Source organism: Vipera berus (genome assembly GCF_964194415.1).
Source record: "Vipera berus genome assembly, chromosome: 1".
Taxonomy (NCBI): Eukaryota; Metazoa; Chordata; class Lepidosauria; order Squamata; family Viperidae; genus Vipera; species Vipera berus.
Genome location: NC_138202.1, coordinates 328232075 through 328249277, shown reverse-complemented (window position 1 = coordinate 328249277; position 17203 = coordinate 328232075). Strand labels below are relative to the sequence as shown.

At 36.1% G+C, this 17203-nt stretch overlaps 1 protein-coding gene across 4 annotated transcripts in view; it reads right to left on the bottom strand.

Moving 5' to 3' along the window:
* Positions 1 to 872: 872 nt before the first annotated feature.
* CCDC85A (coiled-coil domain containing 85A) overlaps positions 873 to 17203 on the bottom strand; it is a 179808-nt gene continuing 163477 nt past the window's right edge. For all 4 annotated transcript variants that reach the window (XM_081336984.1, XM_081336985.1, XM_081336987.1 and 1 more), the window contains one exon: positions 873 to 6588. In XM_081336984.1, the coding sequence (XP_081193110.1) occupies positions 6499 to 6588 (90 nt within the window). In that variant the 3' untranslated portion in view covers positions 873 to 6498. The remainder of the gene's footprint in view (positions 6589 to 17203) is intronic.

Sequence of the window (17203 nt, the reverse complement as noted above, 5' to 3'; positions counted from 1 at the left end):
TATCAGACATTTTAATACACAGAATCTAATATTATACAGTGGAGTGGATAAGAGGGAAATTTTAATGTCAGCCTATTTATATCCAAAAACTCAAGCAAAATGAAAAAGCATTTTCAACCTCAGGTTAATGAAGGACATGCTTTCCAAGAATCCTCAACATTTCCTCTGAAAGGATGTGATCCTCTGCAAGAAAAGTTCTTCCGAGCCCCAAACAAATACAGTGTTATTCACAAATAAACATTTGTGAAATAAAGTTTTATCCTATAAAACTGAAAAAAAACTAGCTCCCTGGTACTTAGGAGGGACTTGTGGTAGGGTTGGATTAAAGATTTCAAATGCTTAATATCTATAGTAGCACAATTCTAAAACCCACATCAGCAAAAAAGCAACTGGGAAAGGGATTTGTTGAACAGACTTATGATGAGCCATTTCAGTTTGATGATGTATGGGCTCAGTGCACGACTCTGCAGCATCACTGCTACTGAAATCAATTTCATGAAATAAGGAGCACCTACAGCAATATAGCTAATTATTTTCAGGTACTTCACGAAATTTCTACATGGTACAAAAATGACATCATGTGGCAGGAGTTGAGCATCACCTTAAAGGTCAGCCAACACCTGTAGCATCAACTGCACTGGAGCACAATTACTACATAGGAAATTAGTATTAATGAATAAGAAATGAGTCAGGGAAGGGATGATGACTTGGTTATACTTTGGTTCAAATTACCCAGGATTCAACCTAAAATTTAATTTAATTTAATTTAATAATTTGATTTCTATACCGCCCTTCTCCCGAAGGACTCAGGGCGGTGAACAGGGCAATACACAATAAAAATCGAATACAAAAATTAAAAAAAATTAAAAATTAATCTTAATTATGTCTATCAGAGGTCTTTCAGTTCGATGATTAAAATAGTGTACCAACCTTCAGCCTCCAAATGGATAATTTTGTTTGTCTCAAGGAACTCACTTAAACTAGAAGCATAATTGTCACATCCAGAACACTTGGATTCATAGGAACTACAGACACCATGGAATCCAGCAGTCTATCCTGAACTACACTACTGGTAGTTGTGCAATGTGCAGATAGGTTATACTGAAACCTACGTCCTGTAGGCTTTCTTTAGAGAAGAGGCCTTTTGGCTACTCATTCTCTCTATAGCAAATATAATGTGGACTTGTGACAAAGACCATAGATTCCACTAAAGACTTGAATACTTATTAATATCCTGAGTAGCTGGACATGATGGGAATTTGAATCCCACTTAGTCTAGATCTATGCATCTGTACACAGTAGCAAAAGAAAAGGGAGCAAGAGGCAATTGCTCCTTGAGTCACAGCAGAATATCAGTCTCCAAATGCTGATGACCAGTAACAACAGTATCATTATATATACTGGAGCTCAAATGATCCAGTCTGGATGTACTCTACAATTGATAGTGGTGCAAACTTAAGTGTACACATTTGTGTATGTCATTTTCATTCAAGCACTATTACAAAGATTCAGAAATAAAAATTTCCTATCTGGAAAAAAAATCAGGTGAACCACTTGGGTGTTGATGTTAGTGAATTTGCTGAATTTTTGGAAGCCACCTCTAACTTTTCATGGATGATGTAAATACAAATACTGTTTCTGCCTGAACTGTATTTCCACCTCCCAGTTATTCTTTGTACAACAAAGAATACAGGAGTCAGGATCTGTGATTCAGGAGTTGTGTTCTGCATTTTGTTGACATTTTTTAGATCCCTGGAGATAAGAATTCTTTTTATGTAGGAAAACATGGAGAACCCATTTCAAAAACTGCAATGAATAAAAATAATAATTTCAGAGGGAACAGATCAGAGACTTTTTTTTCAGATTTACTGTAACTAGATAATTCGGTGGGACATGAAGATACCAATAACTTGGAGAAATTAGACCCTGGGGATGGTCCAATCCTGAAGTGTTCTTATCCTAAGAATGCTGCCTAACATGCCCAGTATCTTCTCCAGTAACAGGACATGTGATTCATCACACAACTATAAAGTGCAGTAAAAGCCCTATCAGAGAAGATATGTTTTGAATACAGATACACTTGACTTACAACAATTCATTTAGCAACCGTTTGAAGTTACAATGTCTGGAAAAAGTGACATAACCTGTTTTCATGCTTACAAATGTTGCAGCATCTCCACAGTCAGATGATCAAAATTTGGGTGTTTGGGCATGTATTGACCTTTCCAGCTGGCTTTTGACAAGAAAAGTGAATTGGAGAATCTGGATTTGCCTAACTGCATGAATCACTTAATTCAGTTGTTGTATGAAACTAGATTCACACTTAACTGTGGAAAAAAAGCTAGCAAAATCAAGGATGACTCACAACAATAGCCTTGATTAGCAATGGAAATTCTGGTTCTAATTGTGGTTGTAAATTGAGGACTACCTATAAACCTAAATCTCCAAGGTTGGATTAACTGTATTTCAGAGTACTGAAAAGAACTTGATGGTCTGACTAAACTGTTGCATATTAAATGCAGAATCCTGGAGACTGGGGAAATTGGTAGACTAGACAAGGGCATATATCCCTCTTTTCAACAAAATGAAAAAGGAGAACCTCTTAAACTATAGCTTGATTTAAATACCTAGGAAGATTCTAGAGCAAATAATAAATCAATCACTCTACAAGTTGGATTCTTGGTATTCTTAGCTTGGTTGTTTTCCTGTAGATATTTCTAGATAACATCATCAATCATGGGAAATTAAAGTTAAATGTTGATTATGTATAGTAGTTTGTCCGGTCTTAGTTTGGTGTCATTTTTTTAAGTTATCAAGGAAGAAACCACAGTCCAATCAAGGGCAGGAGGGCAAGCTACTATAGATAACTAACCAGCAAACTATACTCTTCCATGCACTGATATTATTTAATCTAGTAACTAAGATCTGCAGTAATATCTGCAGTAAAACAACCAGAGACCCATCATTCTCTATTATTGGATCTGTAAGCCCCTTAAAAATATCCATATATTTCCACTGATTTGTCAGGAAAAAGTCTTACCAGACATTTGCTAGGCAGATATTTCTTGACCTCAAGAAAGCAACTGACATTGGATACTATAGTATTATGATTATCAAATATGGGTTTTATGTTGTGTTTATTAAGTGATCCAAGACTGGCTTGAAAACTATGTTCAAAGAGTTAATTCATTAATGGTTCCACATCATTAAAAGAAAATCCAGTGGGATGCCAAAGAGTCTTTTCCTGGGCCTATGTTTTCAACATTTTTATAAATAACTTGAAGAAATGATTAAAGATTTGCAGATGAAATGGAATTAGATGAGAAAGATTATACTATAGAACACAGTAACAGAATTCAATTTTGAGAGAATAGAAAAATGAGATGAAAATAATTAAATGAAATTTGAGACAAAATATTTATGAAACAGAGATCAAATACACAGAGGTAAGATGCGATGTACTTGGCTTTGTAATGGTGAGTATGAAAAAGATCTTGAACTAGTACTTTGTATCTTGAATATAAACTAGCAGGCTATAAAAAATAAGCAAATGCAATTTTAGACCACATTAACACAAATATGGTTTCTAAATTACAGCAAATAATTATTATTCTTTATTCTGCTTTTATCAGATCTCATTTTTAATATTATGTCTGCTTTGAAGCATTTCACTTAAAGAAGGATCCAGACAAAATGGAACATATCCAGATAGTAATAATAAAGATAGTGAAGGGACCAGAAACTAAGTCCTCTGAGAGGAATTGGCCATTTTCATGATAATATTTTTCAAGCACCTTCAACAATATCACATACATAAAAAAGGCCAAGACCTATTCTTTATCATCAGAAGATATGAAAAGGGATTATGTTACAGGGTGATAGATTCCAACTGAGTATCATACAAAACAAAACAAATCCTTCCTAGCAACAAGAACAATCCGACAATAATATTCAGAGAAGTGATCGGTTCCTTTTAATTTGGATGTGCTCAAGTGGTGAATAGATAACTATCGATTAGGAATCATTTAATATAATTCCTGTACAGAATAAGGGCTAGAATCAGTGGTCTCATAAGCCCCTTCTAATTCTATGATTATGCTAGTGTTCCACAGTATGGATTTCAGTGTTCAGTAAACTTAACCTCCTCAGTCTTTAGATTCATTTATCGGAGTCAAAATATTATTATTTTTTTATTGCATTATCCTTAAAGCCATGGAATATTTTGTATATCAGCCTTCAGTTTTGAGTGCCAGATTTTTGAAAGTTAAATGATTTCTGCATTCGTCATAGTCATGATGGGTTTGTCATTTGTCTCTAAGTTTAGCCCAGGTTTTACTCCCAGGAGCTCCCTGAAATATTTTCTTAGCACAACCCAATTTCACACTATTTTCTGATCCACTTTTTCAGGAGCAAAACCTGCTTTCCTCTAATTCACTTTATTGTTTCATCTGCTCTGAAAAATACACTTACATTGTACATCCAAAGCGAAAGTATTACCAACCGATAAAGAGTTTGCTTTGTGTAAAGTCCTGTTCAATTCACGATACATGTAACTTATTTTTGATACTCTGCAGAAATTGTGTCTGTTATATAAACTGCTGGTTTTCAGACTAAAAATAGTGGCCAATGGAGGGAATTTATGATATTTGAGAAACTGTTATTGAAGGTCATAAATCAATGATATGGCCATCATTTAAACTTTTGGGGTAACTTTTAATGATTTCCTTTCCTTCAATGATTTGTGTTTGTTATGCTCTTTAGTGTAATCATGATTTAAGCTGAAGCCTCATTCTAAGACTCTTCATTTTCAACCTAATTTCGAATTTATAACTGAGAGATGAGAAGCCTATATCCATTTTTCCAATTATTTGTGACTTGTCTGGAAATTGTACAAATGTCTATATTTTCCACTTTACCTCTCAATCTATAATTGTCACCCTCACAGATACTACTATCATTAGCATTCAAGCTTTCTTGGTGTATTGCTTCTTAGTCCTGATTGCCATTTTCACAGCACATCCATCCATTATTGTCTGCCAGTCATTAATATTGCCTTTCCATCAATCTCTAATTCAAATCGATTAGAAACAGCATGCTGCTCCATATTCTAAGAGCACAACTTTCCCCTTTTCATGTTTTTCTGTGTGGTTTGTGTGCGTGTTAAAAATAAAAGCCTGCAATTTTGGTATCTGAGCTTTTTTGTTTTCTCTTTAGATATCAGCATTGTTCTATTAAAACAGAATGCATATAAGTGCACTGTTCGCTCCACAGTTCTGGAAGCAGTCCCTCCCTTTCAGCATTCTCCTTGATGCATATGTGTGGATCTCCAATCAAGATTTAGCCATGGGTACAATTGCAGCTGCCAGAAACCATGTCTCCTGAGCATTACTGCAGGCACCCTGTCTTCAGCCTGGCCCAAGGATCTATTTCATCCCTGAAACGCTTGCTTCTTTTAAAAGCAGCACAGGCTTTTGATGTCCAGTTACTAAGAGTGCCTCAGGACTTGTCTGCACTTCGCTATAGAGGGAATATCTCCTTTAATAAGAGAAAGGCCAGTTCTTTAGAATGCAATCACCAAAGTAGATAAGAATAAAGTGATTCTTGGTCTATGTTTTTAGAGCAATGAGGCATCAGAATTTTAGTGCTTATAAATATAGTTTTTCTTTTGCTACACTATTGGCTCTTGAACGTTTGGGGCATTCAGTAATAATCTTAGCAATTGGAAAGAAAATGGTTTCAGCTGCAGTTTGTCTATTCACCATTAACCAATATTTAATACACTCAAATATAAGATTACTCTCTTTTCAAACTGTAAAGACCAAAAGCACAATTCACTGGAATCTCTCTAGTGGTGAGATTCAAATACCTGAACACCCAGTTCTCTGTGTGGACACCACTTCTGGAAGTCCATTCTGGGCCTCAGAGGCCTTCAAAACGGACTTCCGGAAGTGGCATCCAGGTACATTCTAGGCCTTGTGAAAAAGGGCTAGGGCATCAGCCGGTTCACCAAAGTCAACAAAAAATTAGCTAACCAGTGCAAACCAGCTGAATCCCACCCCTGAATCTTTCTTTCTTTCTTTCTTTCTTTCTTTCTTTCTTTCTTTCTTTCTTTCTTTCTTTCTTTCTTTCTTTCTTTCTTTCTTTCTCTTCTTTCTTTCTTTCTTTCTTTCTTTTCTTTCTCTTTCTTTCTTTCTACAAATGCACTTTCTCTGACAGTTTTTCTTCTGAATTAATTTGAACAACCTTGATGATTGTTAGCTATATTCTCGTGTGTGTGTGTGTGTGTGTGTGTGTGTGTGTGTATTGAAAATGCTTGTGGCAAAACCAGAATGGTGTATATTAGTTGAAGATCTGGATAACTCACACTAAAATCTACAAATAAAAGACTTCTATTTTCCAGTGATGGCCTAGAAAGTATTTGGCATTGTCTCATTACTACTAAAAAGGTTGTTGTGAAGTCCACTGACACTTGGAATCCTTCTTCATTTTAATAGCCATTCACATTGGCCCTTTGTATTGGCTTCCAGACAAGTGCTGTCTAATTCCAGGACACGAGCCTGCAGCATCTCCAAGTTTCCTCCACACAACCTGAAAAAGTAAATGGAAAAGGCATGTTAAATTACAAGGTTTATTAGGTAGATAGTATTATCTGGTATCATAAAAATAAAAATAAAAACAGTAAGTTATAGAACAAACATCTAGCTTATACTGTATGCTTTAGCTGGAATACTACATATCCTTAAAAACTGTTTTAATATTCTAATTATTTAAAACATCATTTATTCTGTTTTGTGAATAATAATAATAATGATGATGATGATGATGATGATGATGATGATGATGACAATGTTGGAAGGGGCCTTGGAGTCATCTCGTCCAAACCCCTGCTCAGGCAGGAAACCCTACCATTTTAGACAAATGGCTGTCCAGTCTCTTCTTAAAAACCTCCAGTGTTGGAGCATTCACAGCTTCTGGAGGCAGGTTATTCCACTGGTTAATTGTTCTAACTGTCAGGAAATTTCTTAGTTCTAGGTTGCTTCACTCTTTGGTTAGTTTCCATCCATTGTTTTTTGTCTTGCCTTCAGGTGCTTTGGAGAATAGCTTGATTCTCTCTTCTTTGTGGCAGCCCGAGATATTGGAACACTGCTATCATGTCACCCCTCACCCTTCTCTTCATTAAACTAGACATACCCAATTCCAGCAACCATTCCTTATATGTTTTAGCCTCCAGTCCCCCAATCATCTTTGTTGCTCTTCTCTGTACTCTTTCTAGAGTCTCAACATCTTTTTTACATCGTGGTGACCAAAACTGGATGCAGTATTCCAAGTGTGGCCTTACCAAGGCATTGTAAAGTGGTATTAACACTTCACATGATCTTGATTCTATCCCTCCGTTAACGCAGCCTAGCACTGCAGCACACTTGAGTGGCTTATGAACATTACCATTTTGTATCTTCTAAGATACATTTCATAATAGTTTTCAGCTTAATGAGGAACAGAAAATATTTTTCCAGAAGACAATGCTGGAAGATAATGCTGATATAGCAATAAAGTGACCACCATCTGATGAGAAAGGACAGACTGCACAACTGAACATGCAGATTAAAGGGCAGTCAGTTTTCTTGTAAACTTTACACTATCTATGTGAACAGCAATGATTGTATTAAATCCTAAAGCCTTTTTAGTGCTCTGAAAATGATATTGTTATTTTAAGATGAAACATAATTACTATATAAATGTAATTTACATATAATTGGTTGATTCCAAACTTGTTTTTATATCCCATTAAATTCATTTTAACTAATTCAAATTATTAACTTGACCTGCAGATTTTAATATAAACTAACTGCAACTATTTATCTTTTGAATCACCCCAGAGATGTTATTATGCCAGAGAAGTTCATTAGCCTATAATATGATCACTTTCATAGGGCATGACCAACACACAACTTTATGTGTGTATAAATACATTGCACGGATCTCTTAGCTGGTAGGATCAATGACAAATGAATATTGTTTTGCAACCTAATTTCTAGAGATCCTAGCTTGCAAGTGTTAAAAGTGCAAGTGTTCATAGGGTAAAAATGGGCATTGACTCTTCTTTATTGCAAATTGTTCTGTCTGCAATAGCCAAGTATTGCCCTAATTGCTCTCTTCAGTCCTGCAGGTGTTTGTGAGATAATAACAGCATCATCAGCATATAGGAGAATCAGGACTTTGCGTTGTGCTAGGTTAGGCGGATGCAGATCAGGGTTCTGTAAGAGATCGATCAGGGGGTTGATATAGAAGTTAAAAAGGATGTGAGGGCGATCTGGCTGCGACAACAGTCACCCCATTGATTGCCAGGGTTGAATGGCATAGCAAAAATGGCCAGTGCTCTCCTTATACTTATCAGGGAATGCTGCACATGGTTTGATACATAAACACCAGGGCTTTTTTTGTCATAGAACGCTCAGAACGGAGTTCCGGCACCTTTTTTTGGATGGAACCTTGTAGGATATGCAAGGCGGGTTGTATGACATGTGTGAGTTCCGGCACCTTTTTCTTTTACAAAAAAAGCACTGATAAACACTATGTGAAAGTCACAACTTATCAAGGCCATGATGGGAGGTGGAGGTCATTATCAAAACTAGACTGCCTTTTCTTTTTTCTTACATCATGCTGTGACTTGTTTCTTACTGTTTCTTGTTTCTTGTCTGCATTTGGCAAAATATTGCTTACGCTAAAAGGAAATGATGTGATAGGTATGCAGTCATATAGATAATATACTGTAGCACTGTAAAAGACAGCAGGTTCATGGGGTTTGGGGATCTTTTTCTTTAAAGAGCCATACTAGAAGAAAACCTAAGTTGTTGCATCACCTCTCTGCTCCCTGAACAATAATTAAGTTTGCCTTTAAAAAAAAGTAATTACTTTTCAGAAAATAAAATATTTTACTGATACATATTTGTGCCGAGAGGACCAGTTTGGTATAGTGGTTAAGGCACTAGGCTAAAAGCTGGAAGACCATGAGTTCTTTGGCACAAAACCAACTGGGTGTCTTTGAGTCAGTCACTATCAGCCTTAGAAAGAACAAGGCAAGGTCAAAACCACTTCTACTAATCCTTGCCGAGAAAATTGCAGCAGTCACCAGGAGTCAATAGGACTCAAAGGTACCCCCCCTCCAAAAAAAATTGTGCTGAATTTTTTCTTCTTTGTACCTATCTCCTGACTTAATATATAAATAAATTGGCATACAACAGTATCAGCATTATTAATAAGTAACTTATCCCTCTCCTAAATCAGAAGCCTTCCAATTCAGTGGCCAGAGAATATGTTGTATTTTGCCTAATTCCAACTACTAAATTGCTTTAGACTGGACTGACACCTGTATGATGGAAAGTGATAAATTTAGCGAAATTTAGCAAGTAATCCAAAGGGATGACCCCAGGGTGCAGTAAAAATAGTCAAGATCATAACCACAATGGTGTAGCAATAGCACTTCATAGTGCTTTATAACCCTCTCTAAGCAGTTTACCAAGTCAGCATATTGCCCCCAACAATCTGGGTCCTCATTTTACCAACCTCGGAAGGATGGAAGACCGAGTCAACCTTGAGCCACTCAGAACTGAACTCCTGGAGTTAGCAGTGAGTTAGGCTGCAGAATTGCATTCTAACCACTGCACTTTGTAATTGAAGCTCTGCCTGTTTTTATATGTATGTTGTTGTTGTTAGTTGCGAAGTCGTGTCCGACCCATCACGACCCTATGGACAATGTTCCTCCAGGCTTTCCTGTCCTCTACCATCTTCTGGAGTCCATTTAAGCTCACGCCTACTGCTTCAGTGACTCCATCCAGCCACCTCATTCTCTGTCGTCCCCTTCTTCTCTTGCCCTCAATCTTTCCCAGCATTAGGCTCTTCTCCAGTGAGTCCTTCCTTCTCATTAGGTGGCCAAAGTATGTATATGTATATGTATAGATGACACAATACATATAAAAAACAGGCAAAGCTTTCATTGCTTTCATGGCCACCATCTTAACTTTTTTTTTTACCACATCCTGAGAGACAGCCCTGCCTAAATCATACTATTGTGTTTTCATGAGTGTTTTGACATTCTGAAAGGTCAGAAACCAAATCTGCAACTTCAGTTTTTTTTTATTTCTTTATGCAATGAAAAAGGAAGTATCAAATGATTGGCAGTCTTTTCAATCATTATACTTTGGATGTGCCTACTCTAAATAGGAATGTCCTAAAACAAATATACTATCATATAATTAATATATTATGACTAGCCACTGAGAACTAATAAAAGAGTGAAGGACCCCATCTTCAAATCAAAGCACTGGTTATAAATACACATTAGCTACATTGTTTTAAGAATTATATCCAATTCATGTATCTAAATGAATAGAGGTTTTCCCAATAAATTATATTTAATTCTATCCAAAGTTCAAACGATTGAAGCTATATTAGAAATTAAGGTCTCCTGGGACAAGAATGCACAAAATTTAAATATACCATTTTCATTTAATACTGATTTTTGGAAACATGAGCTTTTCCTTATAATGAAGAAAACATGTTAGGAAAAGTTACTGGAATTAAATCCAAGAGGTAGAGCATCAGTCTTACTGCCAGAGACAATAAACAGTTGCAAAAGGCTTTTAGTTCTGATGTTATAATAAAAGTTCAGTTCAAGCTGTGCTCGGTAGCATATTGGGAAGCTTCAGACAAGTTCCCACTATCTAGGGAGCTTCACAGAAAAGTAGAACACAATGAAAGCTATTTAATATTTTTTTAAAAATGAATACATATTTCTTTAGATTTCACCAAGTACAATTAAATAATTATAAACGTTAATCTGATTTTCTTATCCCAAATTTATAATAACACGCTTTGTAGTAATTTCGAATTTGGAACTGTTTAAACAGAAAATAATTTAAAGGGGGCTTCTTACAAAATTCTAGAGAATTGGTAAAATGCCAGGCCACTGGAGGACAGCAACTGATAGAACAGAATCGCAGTTGGAAAAAATGGCTTAGGCTGAGTACAGTACTAAAAATCCAAATGAGAACATCCCATTCAGATGGCCATCTAACTTCTACTTGAACATTTATAATAAAGAGCTATATCTACATGGAGGGAAGCAGGCAGTAGGGTACCCCTGCATGCTTGAACCTGATGCTTTTCAACATCTTCATAAATGGTTTAGAAGAGGGGAACACATGAAATTTGCAGATGACACCAAGCTGGGGGGGGACTTGCCAACAATTTGGAAGACTCAAGATTCAGAAGGATCTTGATAGACTTGAGAATATTCAACAAGATGCATTTCAGTGGTGAGAAAAGTAAGGTCCAGAAGTTAAACAGGAAAAATAAAATACATGGATATAGAATAGAAGGTACTTCGCTCAACAATAATAACTGTGAGAAAGATCTATATGTCCTAGTAGACTTAAGTATGAGCCAGTAGTGTTGTAGCTGCCAAAAAAGCAAACACAGTACTAAGCTACACCAACAGAAGGATAGCATCAACATCATAGGAAGTGATAGTACAACTCTATACTGCACTAATGAGGCTACATTTGGAGTACTGCATCAAATTCTGGTTAACACAAAAAAGATGTTGGGGCCCTAAAAAGAATGCAAAAAAGAACAACAAAGATGATAAAAGGTCTGGAGGCTAAATCATATGATAAATGGCTATGGGAACTATGTATCTTTAACACAATGAAGAGAAGATTCAGGGAAACATGATAGCAGTATTCCAATACTTGAAGGACGGTCATAGGGAAGAGGGTGTCAATTTATTCTCCATAGCACTTGAAGGCAGGACAAAAAGCAATGGGTACAAGCTTGTCAGCGGGAGATTCAACCTGGAAATAAGGAGGAATTTCCTGACAGTGAGAACGATTAATCAATGGAACAGCTTGCCTCTGATTTGTGTGTGTTCCATTGCTAGAGGTTTTCAAGAAAAGATTTGACAACCATTTGTCCAGAATGGTATAAGGCCTTTGGCTGGGGATTGGACTAGAAGACTTCAAAAGACCTTCCAGACCTATGATTATATGATCTATGTGGGCTAAAAGTTTCTTCATAAATCTCTTGCTTTGTGATACCTAACTTATGGGAAATATCTTTTGATGTGGATGGACAAAGGCAACTCTAGGCTGAATCAACATAAGTCTTTTTGCCCCCAATTCATGCAAAATAATCACTGCATCCAATTGTAGCTATCTTAAGAGGGATTCAGAGAAACTGGAACAGGTTCAGGAAAATGTAAGAATACTGGTTACAGGACTAGAAACTAAGTGTCACAGATTCTTGTTGAAGGAATCTGGCTTTTTTAGGTTTCTTGTTAAGTCTTAGACTAGAGACTTAATAGAACAACTGTCATCAAACTCTGAAAAGATGTCACACCATAATCTGTTCTCAGTGGTTCCAGACTGCAAGACACAGAACAATGGTCTTAAAACAAAGAAAGGCACATCCTACTAAATGCTAGGAAAAAACCTCCCTAATAATAAAAATAGTGGATAGTGGAACCAATTATCCAAGTGAGCTCTCTTCAGTTGATGTGATCAAGGTAGAGGCTAGACAGCCACCTGTCAAGGAAGTTTTAATTTGGATTCTTGTCCAAGAAACTGGAGTCAGTAATTTACATGGCCTTTCAACTCTATGAGGCAATGATTTGGAATTTGTCTTTTTTTTTAACAGCAGCAGCACATGGGGTGGACATTTCCATTGAACATAACTCCAATAATCCTTTCCTTTTAATTAGTATGGGAGAACCAGAGTTTCTCAGGACAGAAAACAGAGTTAACAATACTATAGTTGTTCACTGCAAAGCCAAGAGGTACAGGGCAAAATGTCAATTAAAACATGTGAAGGGTGAGAGAAAGAAGCATCAAAATAAAATTACAATAGATATAAAGAAAAAAAATTTTTATGTTATCAGAGGCCAACATGAATATTGTACTAGCCTGTTTCCAGCGTGCAACAAAGATTCTTATCTAGACATGCTGTGTTTTGCATCAGAGAGCTGTAAGTGTCAGAGAACCTATCATGTAGACCAGATCAGAAAAGAAAACTAGAACAATACCTCATTGAAATATGCTGTAGTGACACTATCTTATAATCCTGTGCTTTTCCTCCCCTCCCTGTAATACTCCAGGGAGTATGAGTCTTTTTTTAATATTTTCTCCTTGGATTTAATGCATGCTTCTGCACCTGCTGTGGCTTCTGGATGGCTTCTTCAAGGTCATCTCTATGGCTCTCTACATTAAGCTGTGCATGAATTTAGAGTCTAACCACATCAAACTACACTAGATTTAACATCCAGGAAATTCTCTGAAGTCTTCCAGTGAGCCTGACAGTCGTTGATAATTCATACCTCATTAATGTGTAAGTTTAGATTTCTGTTCTGCCAACATGTATGCTTTTATAGTAGTTTATCACTGCAGATGGGGACTGTAGCCAAGAAATTAAAAGACGCTTGCTCCTCGGGAGGAAAGCCATGGCAATTCTAGACAGCACACTAAAAAGCAGAGACATCACCCTGTCAACAAAAGCGTGTATAGTCAAGGCTATGGTCTTCCCAGTTGCAATGTATGGCAGTGAAAGTTGGACCATAAGAAAGGCTGAGCGCCAAAGAATTGAGGCCTTTGAACTATGGTGCTGGAGAAGACTCCTGCAAGTCCCTTGGACTGCAAGGCGATCAAACCGGTCAGTCCTAGAGGAGATCAACCCTGACTGCTCTTTAGAAGGCCAGATCCTGAAGCTAAAAGTCAAATACTTTGGCCACCTAATGAGAAGGAAGGACTCACTGGAGAAGAACCTAATGCTGGGAAAGATTGAGGGCAAGAGAAGAAGGAGACAACAGAGAATGAGGTGGCTGGGTGGAGTCACTGAAGCAGTAGGCGTGAGCTTAAATGGACTCCAGAAGATGGTAGAGGACAGAAAGGCCTGGAGGAACATTGTCCATAGGGTCACGATGGCAACTGAGTGTAGTGAGGGATTACATCAAGGCTTTGGGATAAAGATTTAGTAAATAAGATGATTCTCTTTATAAACTGGGAAGGAAATAGCATAGAAACAGCACACATGGAGCCTCCACACGATATACCAATTCTTAATGTCTAGTTTCACATAATATACTAAGTCCTATGTCTTGAATAATAAAACACAAATGCTTTGTCAAACTTTCTCATTGAGGGCACCTCTATAATCTAGAGCAACCTATTCCAAACAGCCAGAATATTGTCATTATATTTTTTAAGAGCCATGAAAGCATAGGAGTTACCAAGATTTTATTTCTCATGAAACGTAACACATAAGAGGAGTTGTTGTTACATATACTATTGGTTTGCTATTAAACTTTTTGTGTTGTTATTTGTAAGCTACTTAGAGCAGTCTCTAAGAGAAACAAATAAAAATAACATGCTATGCCAAAACAAATATGAACAAATAATTAAATGTTCAGTGTCACTGGTTTAATACAGAGACCTTGTATTAGATAATGCCTGTCTTATCACAATTTACTTTAATGACTCCATTTTAATCTTGTCAAGCATGTTATGAACGTTGAAATGAGGGATTATCCTACAGTAGTGGCCAAAATTGTGGAAACCTTTTGGAAAAGGTATACAGTAGAAATGCCACCTTTGGTTAAGTTTCCACCAATTTTTCTTCTAATTTCTTTATAACTGTAGCCTTGTTCACTTAATAATACTATTCTACATCGCTTTCTGGGTGACCAGTCAACTCTTTGCACAGTTACTTTAATTTTATTATGTTTGACAAGTTCACTAAATGAAAGAACACAAAAAACCACAACCAACTTGATAGCGATCACATAACACACTGACAAATGTCCTCCTCTCAGCTTCAATACATGACATCAATAACTGAATCCTACTGTGATCTGATTGGCTCATTGCCAAAACAAGATGACACCTGATTGGCTCTCTAAAGACTCATGCTCATTGGCTACAATCAGATGAAGGAAAGCTACCTGATATCAACCTAAGTTGTGCTTCCTTTTTCTGGTTATTTGGCTATAGCTTTTCATATAGTACAGATAATTGAACAAATTTTCTTGCATTATCTTTCCATTGATATATAGTTTTATGGTACAACTCCTCCCCAAAAGTGGTGTTATTAGCCATCAAACCTCAAAAATACACTTTTCCCAAAAGGTTTTCACAATTTTGGCCACTACTGTACCTTTTCAAAGAGTATACATAATAGAGCTTTGGACTCTTGGATGTTATAGGAACAATTGTATTTTGACTTATTCTAAATAACTCTATTGCATCACTATTGTCAAGTGTTAGCTATATAGTCTTACCACCAAAAGGATATATTAGCATTTTTCATTACTAATAAAAAGCAAGTGTTGCCTTAATGGTAAAATTTGCATTTTTTTCTTTCAAAAAAAATTTAATCAAGTTTTGAAACTGCAGGAAAATGCCAAAAAAAGCCTACTGACCTTAGTAAAAAAAAACAGGGGTGGGGTGAGGAGTTGTAAGAGAAATGTGTTTCAGCATACTTCATTTTGTCTTCTGTTTTTGAAGCTCAAAATTGTATTCTGGGAAATCTTATGAATTTTTAAAAATGCTGACAATGTACTTTGAAAGTATTTCAGTATGAAAATGCAACCAATTACTTTTTAATATTGTTTTTTTACATTTACTGACTTTACGGGAATGTGGACATTGCAATGCTTAGGTCAGCATTATATGCTGTATATTTTTGTTCCCTATAGAAGGCTGAACAGAATCTAAGCAATCTGCTTTATAGCTCCATTTAGATGTTTATAAAGGACAATACAGTGAGACTTTTTTTTCTTCTGTAAATGTGAATATCTATCCAGTCTCATTCTCACAAATAGAAGGAAATGTCATGACTTTAAAATATATTTATGTAAAAAAAATGAAAGCTCTAAAAGATTATATGGGGGAACAATTTATAAATCCATCTTCAGATCTTTTATTTTTCTGTCAGACAAGAGAATAAATGTTTTTGGAGGATTACCTCCATCTCTTCAGGCTACTGGAAGAACCAAGCATGTAAATTAAATGCAAAATTGAGTTCAAGGTTCAATGTGCTGCTTTTTGAAAAATACTCTGATTAGGTTTTGATCAAATCAATGGTCTCTCATTTTTGTTTGGAACAAGACCTATACATTCCTTTCCAGGACTTGCTTGCTAGGTTCCCTATAATATTTGTGGTACTTTTGGTTCTAAACCTGTTCCATTTTGTCTGAAAACAGGACTGGACATAATTCTTGAGGTAGGATATGACCAATGTAGAATAACAAGGAGGTATTATTTCCCAAGACCATAACATGAATGTAAAAAAGCATGTCTTCAACTACAGTCTGAAGAACATGAGGCAGAACTGTCCAGAGTTGTTCCAGAACAAAAGACAAGAAAAAATGGGTTTAAAATACAAGGAAGAGGTGTCTCTCCATCAAGGCATTGAAACATAAATTGGATGTTCAGCTTTTGGGAATGCTATAAGAGTGGATTTCTGCAGTTGGATTATTCTGAAGATGATGTTACATTCTATGAATTAATCTACCAGTTTTGTGGTTTAGAAACAATCATTTTATTGATGCAGCTGAAAAGTGCATTTTCCTTTTTTGTAGCATTATCAAATGACGTTGCATCATTTTCAGCTTGCAGTCAATTGCTTTTTTAGCCCATTTCTCTACCCTATCAACTTCTTGAGTTCCATTTCTGAATTCTACTATATCAGCTATCCCCAAATTTGATTGGTATTCCCTTCACTCCTGCTTATTATTATTAATTTAAATTTATTAAATTTAAAACATTAAAAATGTTTAATAGAGGCCCAAACTGTAATCATGGCATCCCTCATACTTCAGTTTAGTTTGATGAGGAATGAACAATGTAATAATTCACATCAGTTGAATTGTGATGCCACACTTTTAGCTTTTTAATCAGAATAGTATGAGATGGTTTGTCAAATACTTTGTTGAAATTAGAATATATGTCTCAAAATTCCCATAATTTACAAAGAAAGTCCCGATTAATACATGTAATAAGGTTAGTATGCAAGTCTGGTTCTTGACAAATCCATGATGATTTCTGTTAATAATTATTAGGTCTGTGCAGAGCAATGTAGATTCACTGTGATAAAATGACCGCTACCACGAAGCTAATGTGATTCACTTCATCAAAGTAAAAAGGCACCCAATTTA